Here is a 17,106-nt window from a genome sequence, read left to right on the forward strand (position 1 = left end):
CCCTCTCCCATCATAAATGAGGCCCTCACTAGGGTCTCCTCGGTACCCTGCAGCTCTGCCGTTGCTCCCCCTCCCCCCAGTTGCAACAGGGACTGAGTTCCCCGTTTCACCCCATCAGCCGTCGCATACAGCAAATAATCCTCTGACATTTTCATCACCACCAACAGGATCCCACTACAAGTCACATCTTCCCATCTCCACCCCTTTCTGCTTTCCGCAGAGACCGTTCCCCCCACAACTCCCTGGTCAACTCACCCTTTCCCACCCAAACCACCCCCTCCCCAGGTACTTCCCCCTGCAACCGCAGGAGATGCAACACCTGTCCCTATACCTCCCCCCTCAACTCCATCCAAGACCACGACAGGTTTATCAGGTGAGGCAGAGGTTCACACTCACCTCCTCCAACCTCATCTACTGTATCTGCTGTTCCATGTGTGGACTCCTGTATAGAAACATAGAAACATAGAAATTAGGTGCAGAAGCAGGCCATTCGGCCCTTCGAGCCTGCACCGCCACTCAATATGATCATGGCTGATCATCCAACTCAGTATCCCGTACCTGCCTTCTCTCCATACCCTCTGATCCCCTTAGCCACAAGGGCCACATCTAAATCCCTCTTAAATATAACCAATGAACTGGCCTCGACTACCCTCTGTGGCAGAGAGTTCCAGAGATTCACCACTCTCTGTGTGAACAAAGTTCTTCTCATCTCGGTTTTAAAGAATTTCCCTCTTATCCTTAAGCTGTGACCCCTTGTCCTGGACTTTCCCAACATCGGGAGCATATCGGTGAAACCAATACAGGAGATCGCTCGGCGATCGTTTTGTTGAACACCTCCGCTCAGTCTGCCTAAACCTACCTGATCCCTCGGTGGTGAAACACTTTATCTCCCCCTCCCATTCACACACTGACCTTTCTGTCCTGGGCCTCCTGCATTGTCAGAGTGAGGCTCAGTGCAAAGTGGAGGAACAGCATCTCATATTTCCATTGGGCAGTTTACACCCCAGTGGTATGAACATTGACTTCTCTAACTTCAAGTAACCCTTGCTTTCCCTCTCTCTCTCCACCCTTTCCCCTTCCCAGTTCTCCAACCAGTCTCTATCTCCGACTACATATTATCTCTGTTTGCTTTGTTGTTCCCTTCCCCAACAATGATCTATTCTACATTTTCTTTGAACTTCATCCCCTTGTCCCATTTTCACACCTTACACTTCCTTATCTATGGATCTCCCTCACCCCTTGACTTCAGTCTGAAGAAGGATCTCAACTCGAATCTTCACGCATTCTCTCCAGAGATACTCCCTGTCCCGCTGAGTTACTCCAGCATTTTGTGTCCATCTTGTTTCCCCCCGTGATGTATTCAGTCCATTGCCGGTGACCCCAGACAGGGCGGCACGGTGGCGCAGGCAGCGGTAGAGTTACTGCCTTACAGCGCTTGTAGTACCAGAGACCTGGGTTCGATCCCGACTACGGGTGCTGTCTGTACGGAGTTCTCCCTGTGACCTGCGTGGGTTTTCACATTGTAGGTATAACTGTCCCCCAGCGATCACGCCGGAGGGTAAAGAGTAAAGTCACCCGGCAACAAGTGAGCTCACACACATCTTGAACCTTATTGGATAACGTGCAGCAATCCATCCAAGTACTTGACACGGGGAGAGGGAAAGTCCAGACACACAGCGGACTGGAGTAGCGATCACAGCGGACGTTCACTGACGGAGTCTCCTCCTGAACCGAAGTAGGTAAGGAGCAGAATCGGAGCAGCGACACTGGAAACTGTTCAAAACACTCAGTGAGACAGGCAGCAGCCGCGGAGAGAATCAGTTATCAGTTTCTGAGTTATCTCTCTCCAGAGATGCTGCCTGTCCCGCTGAGTTACTCCAGCTTTTTGTGTCTATCTCTAAGTTATCAAATGTGAGTGAAGTGTTTCAGCTCGAGGATCCATTGGCTGCCTGGGCTGCTGAACGTTTCCAGCGTTTGATGTGATTTTTATTTCAGATCTCCAGTGCACTTGGTTTTCATTAACGGGATGAATTGAAGTGAGAGTTGGCAAACGTGTTCACTGGGTTTGATCGATCAGATGCAACTTGTTCCTGAGAATCACTGGGAGATTCAAAGCAAGTTAATGTCACAGGGTTTTATCCCAACACAACTAGAGAGCAGTCCTGAACTACTATCTACCTCTCCCGGGATTGGCACGGACCAGTTGGGCCACTGACCATTCATAGCAAAAGGATTTGAGTATAAGAGCAGTGAGGTTTTACTGCAGTTGTACAGGGTCTTGGTGAGACCACACCTGGAGTATTGCGTACAGTTTTGGTCTCCTAATCTGAGGAAATACATTCTTGCCATAGAGGGAGTACAGAGAAGGTTCACCAGACTGATTCCTGTGATGGCAGGACTTTCATATGAAGAAAGACTGGATAGACTCGGCTTTTACTCGCTAGAATTTAGAAGATTGAGGGTGGATCTTATAGAAACGTACAAAATTATTAAGGGGTTGGACAGGCTAGATGCAGGAAGATTGTTCCCGATGTTGGGGAAGTCCAGAACAAGGGGGTCACAGTTTAAGGATAAGGGGAAATCCTTTTAGGACAGAGATGAGAATTACATTTTTCACACAGAGAGTGGTGAATCAGGGGAATTCGCTGCCACAGAATGTAGTTGAGGCCAGTTCATTGGTTATATTTAAGAGGGAGTTTGTGGCCCTTGTGGCTAAAGGGATCAGGGGGTATGGAGAGAAGGTAGGTACAGGATACTGAGTTGGATGATAAGCCATGATCATATTGAATGGCGGTGCAGGCTCGAAGGGCCGAATTGCCTACTATTGTCTATGTTTCTGTGTATATTGATTAAGAGGGATATACTTTGCTGCCTTACATACACCTCTGCTACAGAAAGAACCACCAACAACCTCTCTGCTTTCCTCTAGGAGAACACACACAACTGAAGACAAGGAGGAGCCCCGGTGCCCAGACCTCTCCCCCCCGGGCAGTGCTGGGACCACTGGATCATCACACAGGCGAGACAAGGACAGACAGAGAAGGAGAATGGGAAATGCCAGCTCCAGGTATGTCAGGATACATCACACAATGTTACTTCTCCACCTCTCCTCCCTCACCTCAAGCACAGCGCTGGAGTAACTCAGCGGGTCAGGCAGCATCTCTGGGGGACAGGGGGCGTTACGGGTCGGGGCCCTTCTTCACTCTGATTGTGATTGGAGGGAGGCGGCTGGATGAGGATTGGGGGCAGGACTAAGTCAGGCAAGTGATAGGTTGATAGATGTTGGGGGGTGGGGGAGGGGGTGATGATTGAAGGAAGGCCAGTGATGAAAAGACTGAGATAAGGAGAACTCGCGGGATAGATGGGCCGAATGGCCTAATTCCGCTCCTAGGCCAAGAGAAGAGATGTGAGATGGGAAGCTGGAGGAATGGATATAGGTGAAGGTGATGGGGGAAGGGGGGAAAGTGCGGGATTGTGGGATAAATGGTGTGTATCCAGGTGGAACAATGGGAAGAGAAGAGGGAAAGGGAGAGAAGGTGCTTGTCCTTTATTTCAGTTGGTTTCATTTCAACTGGAAACTTTCACCGAACATGTTTCCTTTCAGCCAACAGGCGGCTCAGTCTGAGACCTCCACATTCTTCACACAGGAAGAGCTCAACAAACTGAAGTCCGAGTTCGAAACGGGAGGTGTTGAAAAGATTAAACCTCTGCTGGAGAAGAAGGTGAAAGAACTGGACAACACCGAGGTGAACATCGCCGTGACGGGAGACACGGGTGCAGGAAAATCCACCTTCATCAACGCCATGAGAGGGCGTCTTAGCAAAAATGAGGGAGCGGCTGCGGTTGGGACCACGGAAACTACAATGGAGCCAACCGGATACTCACATCCCACTCTGCCCAATGTCCGCTACTGGGACCTGCCGGGGATCGGATCTACACAATTCACCGCGGGTTCCTACCTGAAGAAAATGCAATTTAAAAAATACGATTTCTTCATCATAGTGTCAGCTTGTCGATTCACAGAGAATGATGCAAATCTTGCCAAGGAGATTAAGCGGCTGGGGAAGGAGTTCTATTTTGTCCGCTCTAAGATTGACAATGACCTTGATTCAATGAAGCAGGAATGGGGGGAATCTGTTGAAGAAGGCAAAGTGAAGGAAAAGATCCGGTCTGACTGCGTCAATAAATTGGGAAAGGCCGGGATCCCTGATCCCACCGTGTTCCTGATATCCAGTTATAAGGATGATATGTATGATTTCCCTCTGTTAATGGAAGCACTTGGAGCTGGTTTACCAAGTGTAAAGGAATCTGTCTTTATCCTGGCCCTTCCAAACCTCAGTGTGGAGATTATTCGTAAGAAAGGTGAGATGTTGAAGAAACGTATCTGGATGTTGGCGATCCTCGCGGGAGGTGTGGGAGCGATCCCGGTCCCGGGTCTCTCTGCCGCCTGTGACATTGGGATAGTGATTGGAGCGATAATCAATTTCCGTAAATGCCTGTGTCTGGATGATGCTGCTCTCCGCAGATTGGCCGAGAAAACAAGCACACCCGTGGAAGAGCTGAAAGCCGCAGTAAAATCTTCCCTGCTGGGAGAAATAACTGTACCAGTAATAGTAAGGCTGCGTTTGGGGGCAGTCGCCGTTGCTGTTTCAAGCATCGAAGCCGCTCTTTACTTTGTCCCAGTCATTGGTTCTCTGTTTGGAGCCGGGTCATCATTTGTGATGACCTACTGGATACTGAATGACGCGCTGAAGCTTCTGATGGAGACCGCAGAGAAGGTGCTCGCTGTTGCCAAAGGCGCCCATTAACCGCTCTGCATCAATATACATCCCGTCAGATCACGTCGTGCTGGGCTTCATACTTTGAAAAAAGCTAACGCCAAATCGTGCGCTAATTCTACTCGAACTGATTGCTGTTTGCTTGGAGCTATGCGTTATTCCGCCTAGGCCCACGTGATCACCCGTTTGCTAAATACTCCCCCTCCGATTCCCACACTGACCTTTCTGTCCTGGACCTCCTCCACTGTCAGAGTGAGGCCTTCCACAAATTGGGGGAACACAATCTCATATTTCACTTGGGGAGCTCACAAATCCGCGGTATGAATATTAATTTGTCCAATTTCAAGGAGCCCTTGCTTTCCCTCTCTCCACCCCTCCCCCATTCTAGTTTTCAGACTGGTTTCACTGACGTCCTGATTTAATGTTTACTGATTGAATGCCTCCTTGTCACCTTCCCCAGGGCTAACATTGACCCATGCTATTCTACATTTCCCTTCAGCAGCGTCCCCTTTGATCTCTCGTTTTCACACCTTACCCTTCCATAGGGATGTTGCCTGCCCCGCTGAGTTACTGCAGCGTGTTGTGTCTGTCTATGATTCTACCAGCCCGTTTGTGTCCCTCAGAACTTCCCGACAAGCAACAATAAACCAGTTCTCATTCAGCAGCAATACTCCAATGCATCTACTTTGGTATCAATGTGAACTGGAAAGTCAGCGCCTTCATTAGATTGTGCCTGGCAGCGAGTGTCTGGGAAGGACGTTTCTCTCCAGGACGGGAAACTTCCAGTGTGGGGGAAGGTGGGAACGTGTCTGAGAACCTGTCACTTGTCTTATTCCCAGTAATCTTCACCAAGGTGAAGGAGTGGAGATACATCTGCAAGAAGACCAACTCTCTGTGAGGGAACTGGGACCATGTCTATCATCTACAGCTCCAGACAAAGAGATATGGAGAATGTTTAGAACTGATGAGAATGACCCGCCTGAAATACATCCCACTGGAATGTGGGCGGCACATCTGATAGAGTTTTTCGAGGATGTAACTAGTAGAGTGGATATAAGGGAGAACCAGTGGATATGTTATATCTGGACTTTCAGAGGGCTTTCGACAAGGTCCCACATAAGAGATTAGTATACAAACTTGAAGCACACGGTATTGGGGGTTCAGTATTGATGTGGATAGCGAACTGATTGGCAGACAGGAAGCAAAGAGTAGGAGTAAACGGGTCCTTTTCACAATGGCCGGCAGCGACTAGCGGGGTACCGCAAGGCTCAGTGCTGGGACCCCAGCTATTTATAATATATATTAATGATTTGGACTAGGGAATTGAATGCAACATCTCCACGTTTGCAGATGACACGAAGCTGGGGGGCAGTGTTAGCTGTGTGGAGGATGCTAGGAGGCTGCAAGGTGACTTGGATAGGCTGGGTGAGTGGGCAAATGCATGGCAGATGCAGTATAATGTGGATAAATGTGAGGTTATCCACTTTGGTGGCAAAAACAGGAAAGTAGACTATTATCTGAATGGTGGCCGATTAGGAAAGGGGGAGATGCAACGAGACCTGGGTGTCATGGTACACCAGTCATTAAAAGTAGGCATGCAGGTGCAGCAGGTAGTGAAGAAAGTGAATGGTATGTTAGCATTCATAGCAAAAGGATTTGAGTATAGGAGCAGGGAGGTTCTACTGCAGTTGTACAGCGTCTTGGTGAGACCACACCTGGAGTATTGCGTACAGTTTTGGTCTCCTAATCTGAGGAAAGACATGCTTGCCATAGAGGGAGTACAGAGAAGGTTCACCAGACTCATTCCTGGGATGTCAGAACTTTCATATGAAGAAAGACTGGATAGACTTGGTTTGTACTCGCTAGATTTTAGAAGGTTGAGGGGGGATCTTATAGAAACTTACAAATGTCTTAAAGGGTCGGACAAGCTAGATGCAGGAAGATTGTTCCCGGTGTTGGTGAAGTCCAGAACAAGGGGTCACAGTTTAAGGATAAGGGGGAAATCTTTTAGGACCGAGATGATGAAAACATTTTTCACACAGAGAGTGGTGAATCTCTGGAATTCTCTGCCACAGAAGGTAGTTGAGGCCGGTTCATTGGCTATATTTAAGAGGGAGTTAGATGTGACCCTTGTGGCTAAAGGGATTAGGGGGTATGGAGAGAAGGCAGGTACGGGATACTGAGTTGGATGATCAGCCATGATCATATTGAATGGCAGAGCAGGCTCGAAGGGCCGATTGGCCTGCTCCTGCACCTATTTTCTATGTTTCTGTGATCGATGGGCCGTTTGCACTTGGATGGACCGAAGGGCCTGTTTCCGCGCTGTATCTCTAAACTAAACTAAACTGTAACCACGACTGTTTTGGCATTATTTTGCATTCTGTTATTATATGAAAACGTTGTTTTCTAATGTAACCGACAATTACTATTGCAACTTTGATCATACAGCTCGTTGATTGAGCAGGAAATGCTGATGTAAAATAAGCCACATTGGGGGGTTTAATATGTACTTGTGTAGTAATGTGGACCCTGTTCCCTTCAACTGACTTGTTGATGGGGAATGTGTGTAATCAGATTAGTCTCGCACAGCAACAGGTGACTCTTTGACATGATATGTAACACTGTTGCTGTTGATGGGTCAACACATGTAAACTGTTTAGACAAGTAGAGTTGTATCTATTGTTAATTAACAAGCTTGCTTCTGTACAAATATACACAATAAAAGTTCTATATAAAGCCGAACTCTTAGTATTCGTCCGTTAATTAAAATGTCTGCAGCTGACCCGTGTTAGTGAAACTTGTGAGATCCGGTTGTGTTTCAACATGCTGAATATAGAGACAGATATTTCCCCTGGAGGAACGGGTTACATATCACTGCCAGGTCGTGCGGCACTGTGGTCGACCCAGTTCTATAACCCGGGCATTGATGTTGAGAATGGGGCAGCACAGTGGCGCAGCGGGTAGAGCTGCTGATTCACGGTGCGGGTGATACAAGTTCCATCCTGACATCGGTTCTTGTCCGTGTGGAGTTAGCACAGTCTCCCCGTGACCGTGTGGATTCCCTCTGGGTGTCCCGGTCTCCTCCCACATCCCAAAGACGTGCGGGTTTGTAGGTTGATTGGTCTCTGTAAATTACCCCTAGTACGTAGAGAGTGGGCGAGAAAGTGGGATAACTTAGAACTAGTGTGAAGGTGATATCGATGGTCGCCCTCGACTAGTTGGGCCGAATGGCCTGTTTCCATGCTGTATCTCTAAATAACAATTCTGTGTCACGTCAAGGGGTCAGTATCTGCTGTCATCGCCATGAAGTGGAAGACCACACACAGGCCTTGTCTTTGGTTTGTACTGAAGCAGTAAGGTGGGAAATGGGGTTCCCACATGTTTGGGGAATCTGGTCACGTGGACATTTATTGAGGATTTGATCATTAAAGTGTTATGTTTACAAAACCCAATCTGATGTGGGGGATGTTAGATATAGCTCTTGGGGCTAACGGAATCAAGGGATATGTCCTCCTGCACCCATTGTCTATGTTCGTATGTTCCCTTTGATCTTAGATGTCCATATTTCGCTTGGGCAGCTTAGACCCCATTGCAATGGACATTGACTTCTCTATCTTCAAGTAACTCTTGCTTTCCCTCTCTCTCCATCCTTTCCCCTTCCCACTTCTCCTATCAGTCTCCATCAGTTCATAACAAGGGGAGTTGAGAATAGGAGCAAAGAGGTCCTTCTGCAGTTGTACGGGGCCCTAATGAGACCAAACCTGGAGTATTGTGTGCAGTTTTAGTGTCGAAATTTGAGGAAGGAGAATAGACAATAGGTGCAGGAGGAGGCCATTTGGCCCTTCGAGCCAGCATCACCATTCAATGTGATCATGGCTGATCATCCCCAATCAGTACCCCGGTCCTGCCTTCTCTGCATATCCCCTGACTATGCTACATTTAAGAGCCCTAATTCTTGCTATTGAGGGAGTGCAGTGCAGGTTCACAAGATTAATTCCCGGGATGGCGGGACTGTCATATGCTGAGAGAATGGAGCAGCTGAACTTGTATACTCTGGAGTTTAGAAGGATGAGAGGGATTCTTATTGAAGCATATAAGATTATAAAGGGTTTGGACACGCTACAGGCAGGAAACGAGAATAAGAGGTAAGCCATTTAGAACGGAGATGAGGAAACACTTTTTCACACAGAGAGTTGTAAGTCTGTGGAATTCGCTGCCACAGAGTGCGGTGGAGGCCGGTTCTCTGGATAGTTTCAGGAGGGAGCTAGACGGGGATTTTAAAGATAGCGGAGTCATTGGATATGGGGAGAAGGCAGGAACGGGGTACGGATTGTGGATTGGGAATGATCAGCCATGATCACATTGAATGTCGGTGCTGGCTAGAAGGGCGGAATGGCCAACTCCTGTACCTTGTCTATTGTCTATTTCCGACTACATGTTATGGGGTCAATGAAAGAGCGTTCAGGTTGCAGCCCTGATTTCACCAATCTTCCCACCACCAGCACAAGATGCACAAGAAGAACAAGACAGGCACCATTGAGCAGATACAGAGAAGTGTGTTCAGCTCTGGCTGATCAACGGATAATCTTGTGTATGGATTAGATAAGCGGAATACTACATTTTATCTCTGTTTGCTTCTTTGATCCCTTCTCCCAGCTAACAATGTTCTGTTCTACATTTGATCATAATCCCCTTTGTCCCATTTTCACACCTTACTCTTCCTTATCTGTGTATCTCCCCCACTCCTGACCAGTCTGAAGAATGGTCTTGAACCGAAAACTCACCCATTCCTTCTCTCCAGAGATGCTGCCTGTCCCGCTGAGTTACTCCAGCATTTTGTGTCCATCTTGTTTTCCCCCCGTGATGTATTCAGTCCATTGCCGGTGATTCAATTCAATTCAATTCAATTCAATTCAACTTTAATGTCATCGCACAAATACAAGTATGAGTACAACGAAATGCAGTTTTGCGTCAGTCCGTAGTAGTTGTACATAAGGGGAAAAAAAATAGAAAGAGAGAAGATACAGAATAATCAAGAAATACAGAATAATTAAACAATGGGGACGGAGGGACCAGAGAAATCTATCGGCGGGACTCCGAGTTCAGCAGTGTGATTGTGTTGTTGTAGAAGCTGTTCCTCATCCTACTAGTACGTGACCTGAGGCTCCTGTACCATCCCTGATAGGACTAAACAGTCCATTTTGGGGTGTGAATGATCTTTGATGATCTTCCCAGCCCGTCTCAGACACCGTTTTCGGTGGAGGGCATCCATGGCAGGGAGCGGGGCACCGATGATGTGCTGCGCGGTTTTCACCACCTGTTGTAGTGCCTTCCTGTCCGCAGCAGTGCAGCTGCTGTACCATACCGTGAAGCAGGTTGTCAGGATACTCTCTGTGGTACAGCGGTAAAAAGTTTCAAAGGATCTGGGGGGACAGGTGAGCTTTCTTGAGCCTCCAAGGAAGTAAAGGCCCTGCTGTTCAAACCTTGATCAGTTGGAGGTGTTGAGGGACCAGGACAAATCCTCCTAGATATGTACTCTGTACTCTTTATAGCTGGAGACATCCTCCACCTCATTCCCGTTTATATGGATGGGGTATGACAGCTCCTCTGGTCTGCCTGAAGTCAACAATAATCTACAATTTTCTTTTTAGTTGAGGACAAGGTTATTGTTGGCACACACCTCTCAAGTTATGGATCTCCCTGTAGGCACTCATCATTTTCGCTGATCAGTCCTACTACCATGGTATCGTCAGCAAAGGGGACTAATGGCGTTGGATCCAGTACTTTGGGATGCAGTTCGTGGGTGAAGAGGGAGTATTTACATGTACGGGCTTTTGATTTGTTCACACAGCCCTGTGGCATTACTCCGGTGTTCAGCCCACTTATCCAGTGGAGGAGATGAGGTTATTGAAACTCTACCCTAACAGACTGTGGTCTGTTAGTGAGGAAGTCCAGTGTCCAGTTGCAGAGGGAGGTGGAGATGCCAAGTCCACTGAGATACACTAAGTCCACTGAGATCCCATTGGGCGGCACGGTGGCGCAGGCAGCGGTAGAATTTCTGCCTTACAGCGCTTGCAAAAGAGTACCATCCACCATTACTCCCTGGCAACAAGTGAGCTCACAGCACATCTTGAATCCATCTGGATAACGTACACCAATCCACCCAAGTACTTGACACCTTCTTAAGGGAAAAAGTCCAGACACACAGTGGACTGGAGTACTGATCACATTCTGGGAAACCACATTCTGTAAATGGGCTCATGGTTTAACAGTTTGTAAAAAATATGTGCAGGATAGTTTTTTTGGAGCAATACATAGAGGTACCTACTAGAAAAGGGGCAGTGCTGGATCTCCTGTTAGGAAATGAGACGGGTCAGGTGGCAGAGGTATGCGTTGGGGAACAGTTTTATGTCCCTGTTCAGTTGAAAGGAAATAGTAAACATTGGAAAGATCCATGGTTTTCAAGGGAAATTGGGCACTTGGTTCGGAAAAAGAGAGAGATTTACAATAGTTATAAGCAGCATGGAGTAAATGATGTGCTTGAGGAGTATCCGGAATGTAAAAAGAATCTTAAGAAAGAAATTAGAATTGTCGTTGGGGCCTGCTCCTCGTTGCATTTCCAACGACAAACTTCCCGACAAAGAAAAGGGCAGGGAGAGATTAAAAGTTACCCCCTTTTATATTTCTCCCGCCCACCCCAGTACCCCTCTTCACACACCCCAACAAAAAAATAGCTACAACTACATAAAAACTAGACAAAAAATAATAAAAACGCACACAGGCTGCAGAGGCCGCTACTGAAGAGAGTCACGCCGCATACCAGAATCCAAAGGGTCCACAGCTATATTAATAGCAAAATTTTAATGAGGGATACAAATTGGTCCATTAGAGAGTCAGAGTGGACAGCTATCTGCAGAGCCAAAAGAGATGGGGGGGGGAGATTTACCCATTTAACAATTTATTTTCTTCGGTATTCACCAAGGAGAAGGATATTGAATTATGTGAGGTAAGTGAAACAAGTAGAGTAGCTATGGAAACTATGAGATTAAAAGAAGAGGAAGTACTGACACTTTTGAAAAATATAAAAGTGGATAAGTCTCCAGGTCCAGACAGGATATTCCCTAGGACATTGAGGGAAGTTAGTGTAGAAATAGCAGGGGCTATGACAGAACTATTTCAAATTTCATTAGAAACGGGAATAGTGCCCGAGGATTGGCGTACTGCGCATGTTGTTCCATTGTTTAAAAAGGGTTCTAAGAGTAAACCTAACAATTATAGACCTGTTAGTTTGACTTCAGTGGTGGGCAAATTAATGGAAAAGATACTTAGAGATAATATATATAAGCATCTGGATAAACAGGGTCTGATTAGGAACAGTCAACATGGATTTGTGCCTGGAAGGTCATGTTTGACTAATCTTCTTGAATTTTTTGAAGAGGTTACTAGGGAAATTGATGAGGGTAAAGCAGTGGATGTTGTCTATATGGACTTCAGTAAGGCCTTTGACAAGGTTCCTCATGGAAGGTTGGTTAAGAAGGTTCAATTGTTGGGCATTAATGGTGGAGTAGCAAGATGGATTCCACAGTGGCTGAATGGGAGATGCCAGAGAGTAATGGTGGATGGTTGTTTGTCAGGTTGGAGGCCAGTGACTAGTGGGGTGCCACAGGGATCTGTGTTGGGTCCACTGTTGTTTGTCATGTACATCAATGATCTGGATGATGGTGTGGTAAATTGGATTAGTAAGTATGCAGATGATACTAAGATAGGTGGGGTTGTGGATAATGAAGTAGAATTTCAAAATCTACAGAGAGATTTATGCCAGTTGGAAGAGTGGGCTGAAAGATGGCAGATGGTAGTTTAATGCCTGATAAGTGTGAGGTGCTACATCTCTGGCAGGGCAATTCAAACATAGGACATACATGGTAAATGGTAGCCTGGATTTGTGTTGCCTGGGTTTCAGCAACAACTAAGTTACAGAGAAAGGTTGAACAAGTTATGGCTTTATTCTTTGGAACGCAGAAGGTTAAAGGGGGACTTGATAGAGGTCTTTAAAATGATGAGAGGGATAGACAGAGTCGGACGTGGATAAAACTGTTCCCACTGAGAGTAGGGAAGATTCAAACAAGGGGACAGACTTGAGAATTAAGGGACAGAAGTTTAGGGGTAACATGAGGGGGAAGTTCTTTCCCGCTGAGGGTACTCCAGCTTTTGGAATGAGCTTCTAAGTTATCAAATGTGAGTGAAGTGTTCGCTTTTGGATCATTTGGCTGCCTGGGCTGCTGAAACATTTCCAATTAGTGCAGAGTAGGCCATTCAGATCTCCGAGCCTGCATTAACCATTCAATTGATCATGGCTGATCATCAAAAGTGTATCACTGGCCTTCTCGACCAGGGCACCCCCTGATGTGTGTTAGCCAGAAGGGCCACATCTAACTCCCTCTTAAATATAGCCAATGAACTGGCCTGTGTCTACCCTGTGTGTGGCAGAGTGTTCCAGATAGTTGTATGGACGGGAAAGGAATGGAGGGTTATGGTCTGAGCGCAGGTAGATGGGACTAGGGGAGAATACATGTTCGGCACGGACTAGAAGGGTCGAGATGGCCTGTTTCCGTGCTGTAATTGTTATATGGTTATATGACTGACATATATTACCCCCACAACTATCTGGACTACACTTCTCCCCACCCTGCTTCCTGTAAAGCCTCTATCCCAGCGGTGGGGATCCTTTTCATGTTGGAATGTCGCATTAAGTTAGCTGTAATCTAATAAGGCCCCATCCATGAAACTTCAATTAAATATAGTTCAAAATGTACTTTATTTTGTAAAAATCTAACTACTATGTACTAACTGAAGAAAATGAAACTATTTTGTGAATTCTAAAGTTAACTAACCTTTTAATGACTTTGTTGTGGGAAAGGATTTGAATATTTGGTTGCAACATGGAGGTACGCAGTTTCAGCTGATCTTCTAGATGGGTATCCGTCATTTGTGACCTTAAGAACATTTTGGTTTGGGTCAGGTAGGATAATGTAGATTCACAGCAATAAATGGTTGAAAAGCAAGAAAGCATTTTTCATGCATGTTGCCGAAGACGTGGGTATTCTATTGCATTTTCTCCTAAATCTTTCTTAACGTCAAATAAGGACTTGAAAATGTCATCTTCAGAGAGCTCAATCAATTCCATCTGTAGTTTTTTAGGAGCCTTGAGACATCAACTAGGTGAGGTTGAAATGCAAATTTGAGTGTGATGTCATGATTCTCAAAGTCAGTGAATCTTTCATTGTATTCTTTAATTAATAAGTCTATAACAGCTGAATATTCTTCAAATGATTCGCATGAATCCTCCTGCTCATCAATGACCTTCGCTAACTGCGGAAAAAGTTCATCCGAAATTTCATCTTGAAGAAGAGTTTTGAAAAAAGATAGGTTTATTTGGAAATGCTTGGATTTTTTGCCACATATCATATATACACTTAGTTTTACCTTGCAAAGAAACATTCGTCATTTTGCTTTGACATGATATCACACAGAAATGCAGTATTCCTATAGAAACCTTCATTCAATAATTCACATTGCTGATTCTGTACCATGAAATGTAACTATCTGTTCTCGCTAAGATAACCATTTTGCTAACACCTGTCCCTGCGATATCCAACGCACTTTACAATGATACGGCAAATCCACACTGAATGCCTCATTGTCCAACTTTAGCATATTATGAAACTGACCATGCCGGGTTGCATTTGCACGAATAGAGTTAACAATACATGTGCCACTTTTGAAATAGTAGATTCAACACAGAGATTTTGCTGTAAAATACAATGAAATGAAATGAGATCAGCAGGATCTGATAATTCCTTTTTTATCTGTGCAATAAACCCTTCACGTTTTCCTGTCATGGAAGATACACCGTCTGTACATACACTCACTAGTCGGGGAGGATTATTTTGGTGAAACTTCTTTTATTCTTTGGTATTTTAAATACATTCATTTTAAGATTAAACTAAAAATTAGACTCCGACTAATAGATAAATATGACCAAATTCTTAAGGAGTTGGTCTCCTTTCATCGACTTTTTGGAATCATGTGATGCAGCGGTACCGTAAGGATTGCTGATTTCAGTTCATGACGCGGATAGATCTACATCTCCGAATACAGATTTGAAAAATTCTCTTTTAAGGGGCCTTCTCTTCTATTTCTACTTTCCACTTTCTCTCTTCCTTTTTTTATTTTTTATATACACACTTCATGTTTTTCTACTCTCTACCATCTATTTTTCCACTTTTCCCCTTTCTATTGTTTTCTTTTTCTTGTCCTGCTTACTTCCTTCTTATAACATAAAACTAGAGGTTGTACATAGAATGGATTACGGTATTACATAGTTGGCACCTAAAATTAGGTGCCACTGTACTGTTTTGTGCTGTATTAACTTCTAATAAAATAAACAACAAAAAAAAAACAAAAAAAAAACTAAAAATAATAAAAGATGACCAAAAATATTAATAAAAATTAAAGGATTTGTTGTACAAATTTTGGATTCATTCAAAAGGCCACACTTAATGGCCTAGAAGGCCACATTTGGCCTTAAGAGCTGCAGGTTCCCCACCCCTGCTCTATCCCCTACTCCCAATTCCTCTGTCTCCGCCACATCTGCACCCAAGATGAGGTGCTCCATACCAGGTCATCAGAGATGTCCTCATTCTCCCCTATGGGGTCCCCTCTCAACTCCGTCCATGAGGACCATGACAGCATTATCAGGTACCCTAGAGCTCTGCCCTTGCTCCACCCTCCCCCCTCATCCCCTGTTGCAGCAGCGACAGAGTTCCTCTTGTCCTCAACTTTCACCCCATCAACCATTGCATACAGCACATATCCTCAGGCATTTTCACAACCACTAACGGGATCCCACTACTAGCCACATCTGCTCAGTCCACCCATTTAGACGTTCAGCAGAGACCGATCCCCCGGTTGCGAAACACTTTAACTCCCCCTCACAATTCCCACCACCCAACCTTTCTGCCCAGGTACTTTCTCCATTGCAGAGTGAGACCCAGATGCAACACCTGGAGGAACACCACCCCCTCATTTTGCGGGCATGGCAGATGCAGGTTAATGTGGTACATGTGAGGTTAGACCACTTTGGTCCAAAAACATCTAAAGTATCTATGTTCCAGGTGTGGACTCCTGTACATCGGTGAGACCAATCGCAGCAACGAGCAATCATGTTGTTGAATACCTCTGCTCAGTCCACCTAACCTACCTGATCAGCCGGCAGCGAAACAAAGCGAATCCCCCTCACATTCCCACAGTGACCTTTCTGCCTGAGCATTCTCCATTTCTCAGAGTGAGACCCAGTGCAAATTGGAGGAACAGCACCTCATATTTGCGCTTGGGCATGGCAGATGCAGCATAATGTGGATAAATGTGAGGTTATCCATTTTGGTGGCAAAAACGGGAAAGCAGACTATTATCTAAATGGTGGCCGATTGGGAAAGGGGGAGATGCAGCGAGACCTGGGTGTCATGGTACACCTGTCATTGAAGGTAGGCATGCAGGTGCAGCAGGCAGTAAAGAAAGCGAATGGTATGTTAGCTTTCATTGCAAAAGGATTTCAGTATAGGAGCAGGGAGGTTCTACTGCAGTTGCACAGGGTCTTGGTGAGACCACACCTGGAGTATTGCGTACAGTTTTGGTCTCCAAATCTGAGGAAGGACATTATTGCCATAGAGGGACTGCAGAGAAGGTTTACCAGACTGAGTCCTGGGATGTCAGGACTTTCATATGAAGAAAGACTGGATAGACTTGGCTTGTACTCGCTAGAATTTAGGAGATTGAGTGGGGATCTAATAGAAAACTACAAAATTCTTAAGCGGTTAGACAGGCTAGATGCAGGAAGATTGTTCCCGATGTTGGGGAAATCCAGGACAAGGGGTCACAGCTTAAGGATAGAGGGGAAATCTTTTAGGACCGAGATGAGAAAAACATTTTTCACACAGAGAGTGTTGAATCTCTGGAATTCTCTGCCACAAAAGGTAGTTGAGGCCACGGTTCATTGGCTATATTTAAGAGGGAGTTAGATGTGGCCCTTGTGGCTAAAGGGATCAGGGGGTATGGAGAGAAGGCTGGTACGGGATACTGAGTTGGATGATCAGCCATGATCATATTGAATGGCGGTGCAGGCTCGAAGGGCCGAATGGCCTACTCCTGCACCTATTTTCTATGTTTCTAACTTCAAGTAGCCCTTGCTTTTCCTCTCTCTCCATCTTTTCCCCTTCCCAGGTCTCCAACCAGTCTTTAAAAATAGATTTACTGCCTTACACCGCTTGCA

General features: G+C 45.7%; 1 protein-coding gene across 1 annotated transcript in view; it reads left to right on the forward strand.

The window, feature by feature from the left end:
• Positions 1–17,106, forward strand: part of LOC129693965 (uncharacterized) — a 36,826-nt gene that overhangs the window by 3,740 nt on the left and 15,980 nt on the right. Inside the window, exons 2-5 of the mRNA XM_055630687.1 lie at positions 1,527–1,739; positions 2,930–3,067; positions 3,605–4,806; positions 5,618–5,672. Coding sequence (XP_055486662.1) covers positions 3,048–3,067; positions 3,605–4,806; positions 5,618–5,672 — 1,277 coding nt within the window. The 5' untranslated portion in view covers positions 1,527–1,739; positions 2,930–3,047. The remainder of the gene's footprint in view (positions 1–1,526; positions 1,740–2,929; positions 3,068–3,604; positions 4,807–5,617; positions 5,673–17,106) is intronic.

This window comes from Leucoraja erinacea, unplaced genomic scaffold (assembly GCF_028641065.1).
Source record: "Leucoraja erinacea ecotype New England unplaced genomic scaffold, Leri_hhj_1 Leri_505S, whole genome shotgun sequence".
Classification (NCBI taxonomy): domain Eukaryota; kingdom Metazoa; phylum Chordata; class Chondrichthyes; order Rajiformes; family Rajidae; genus Leucoraja; species Leucoraja erinaceus.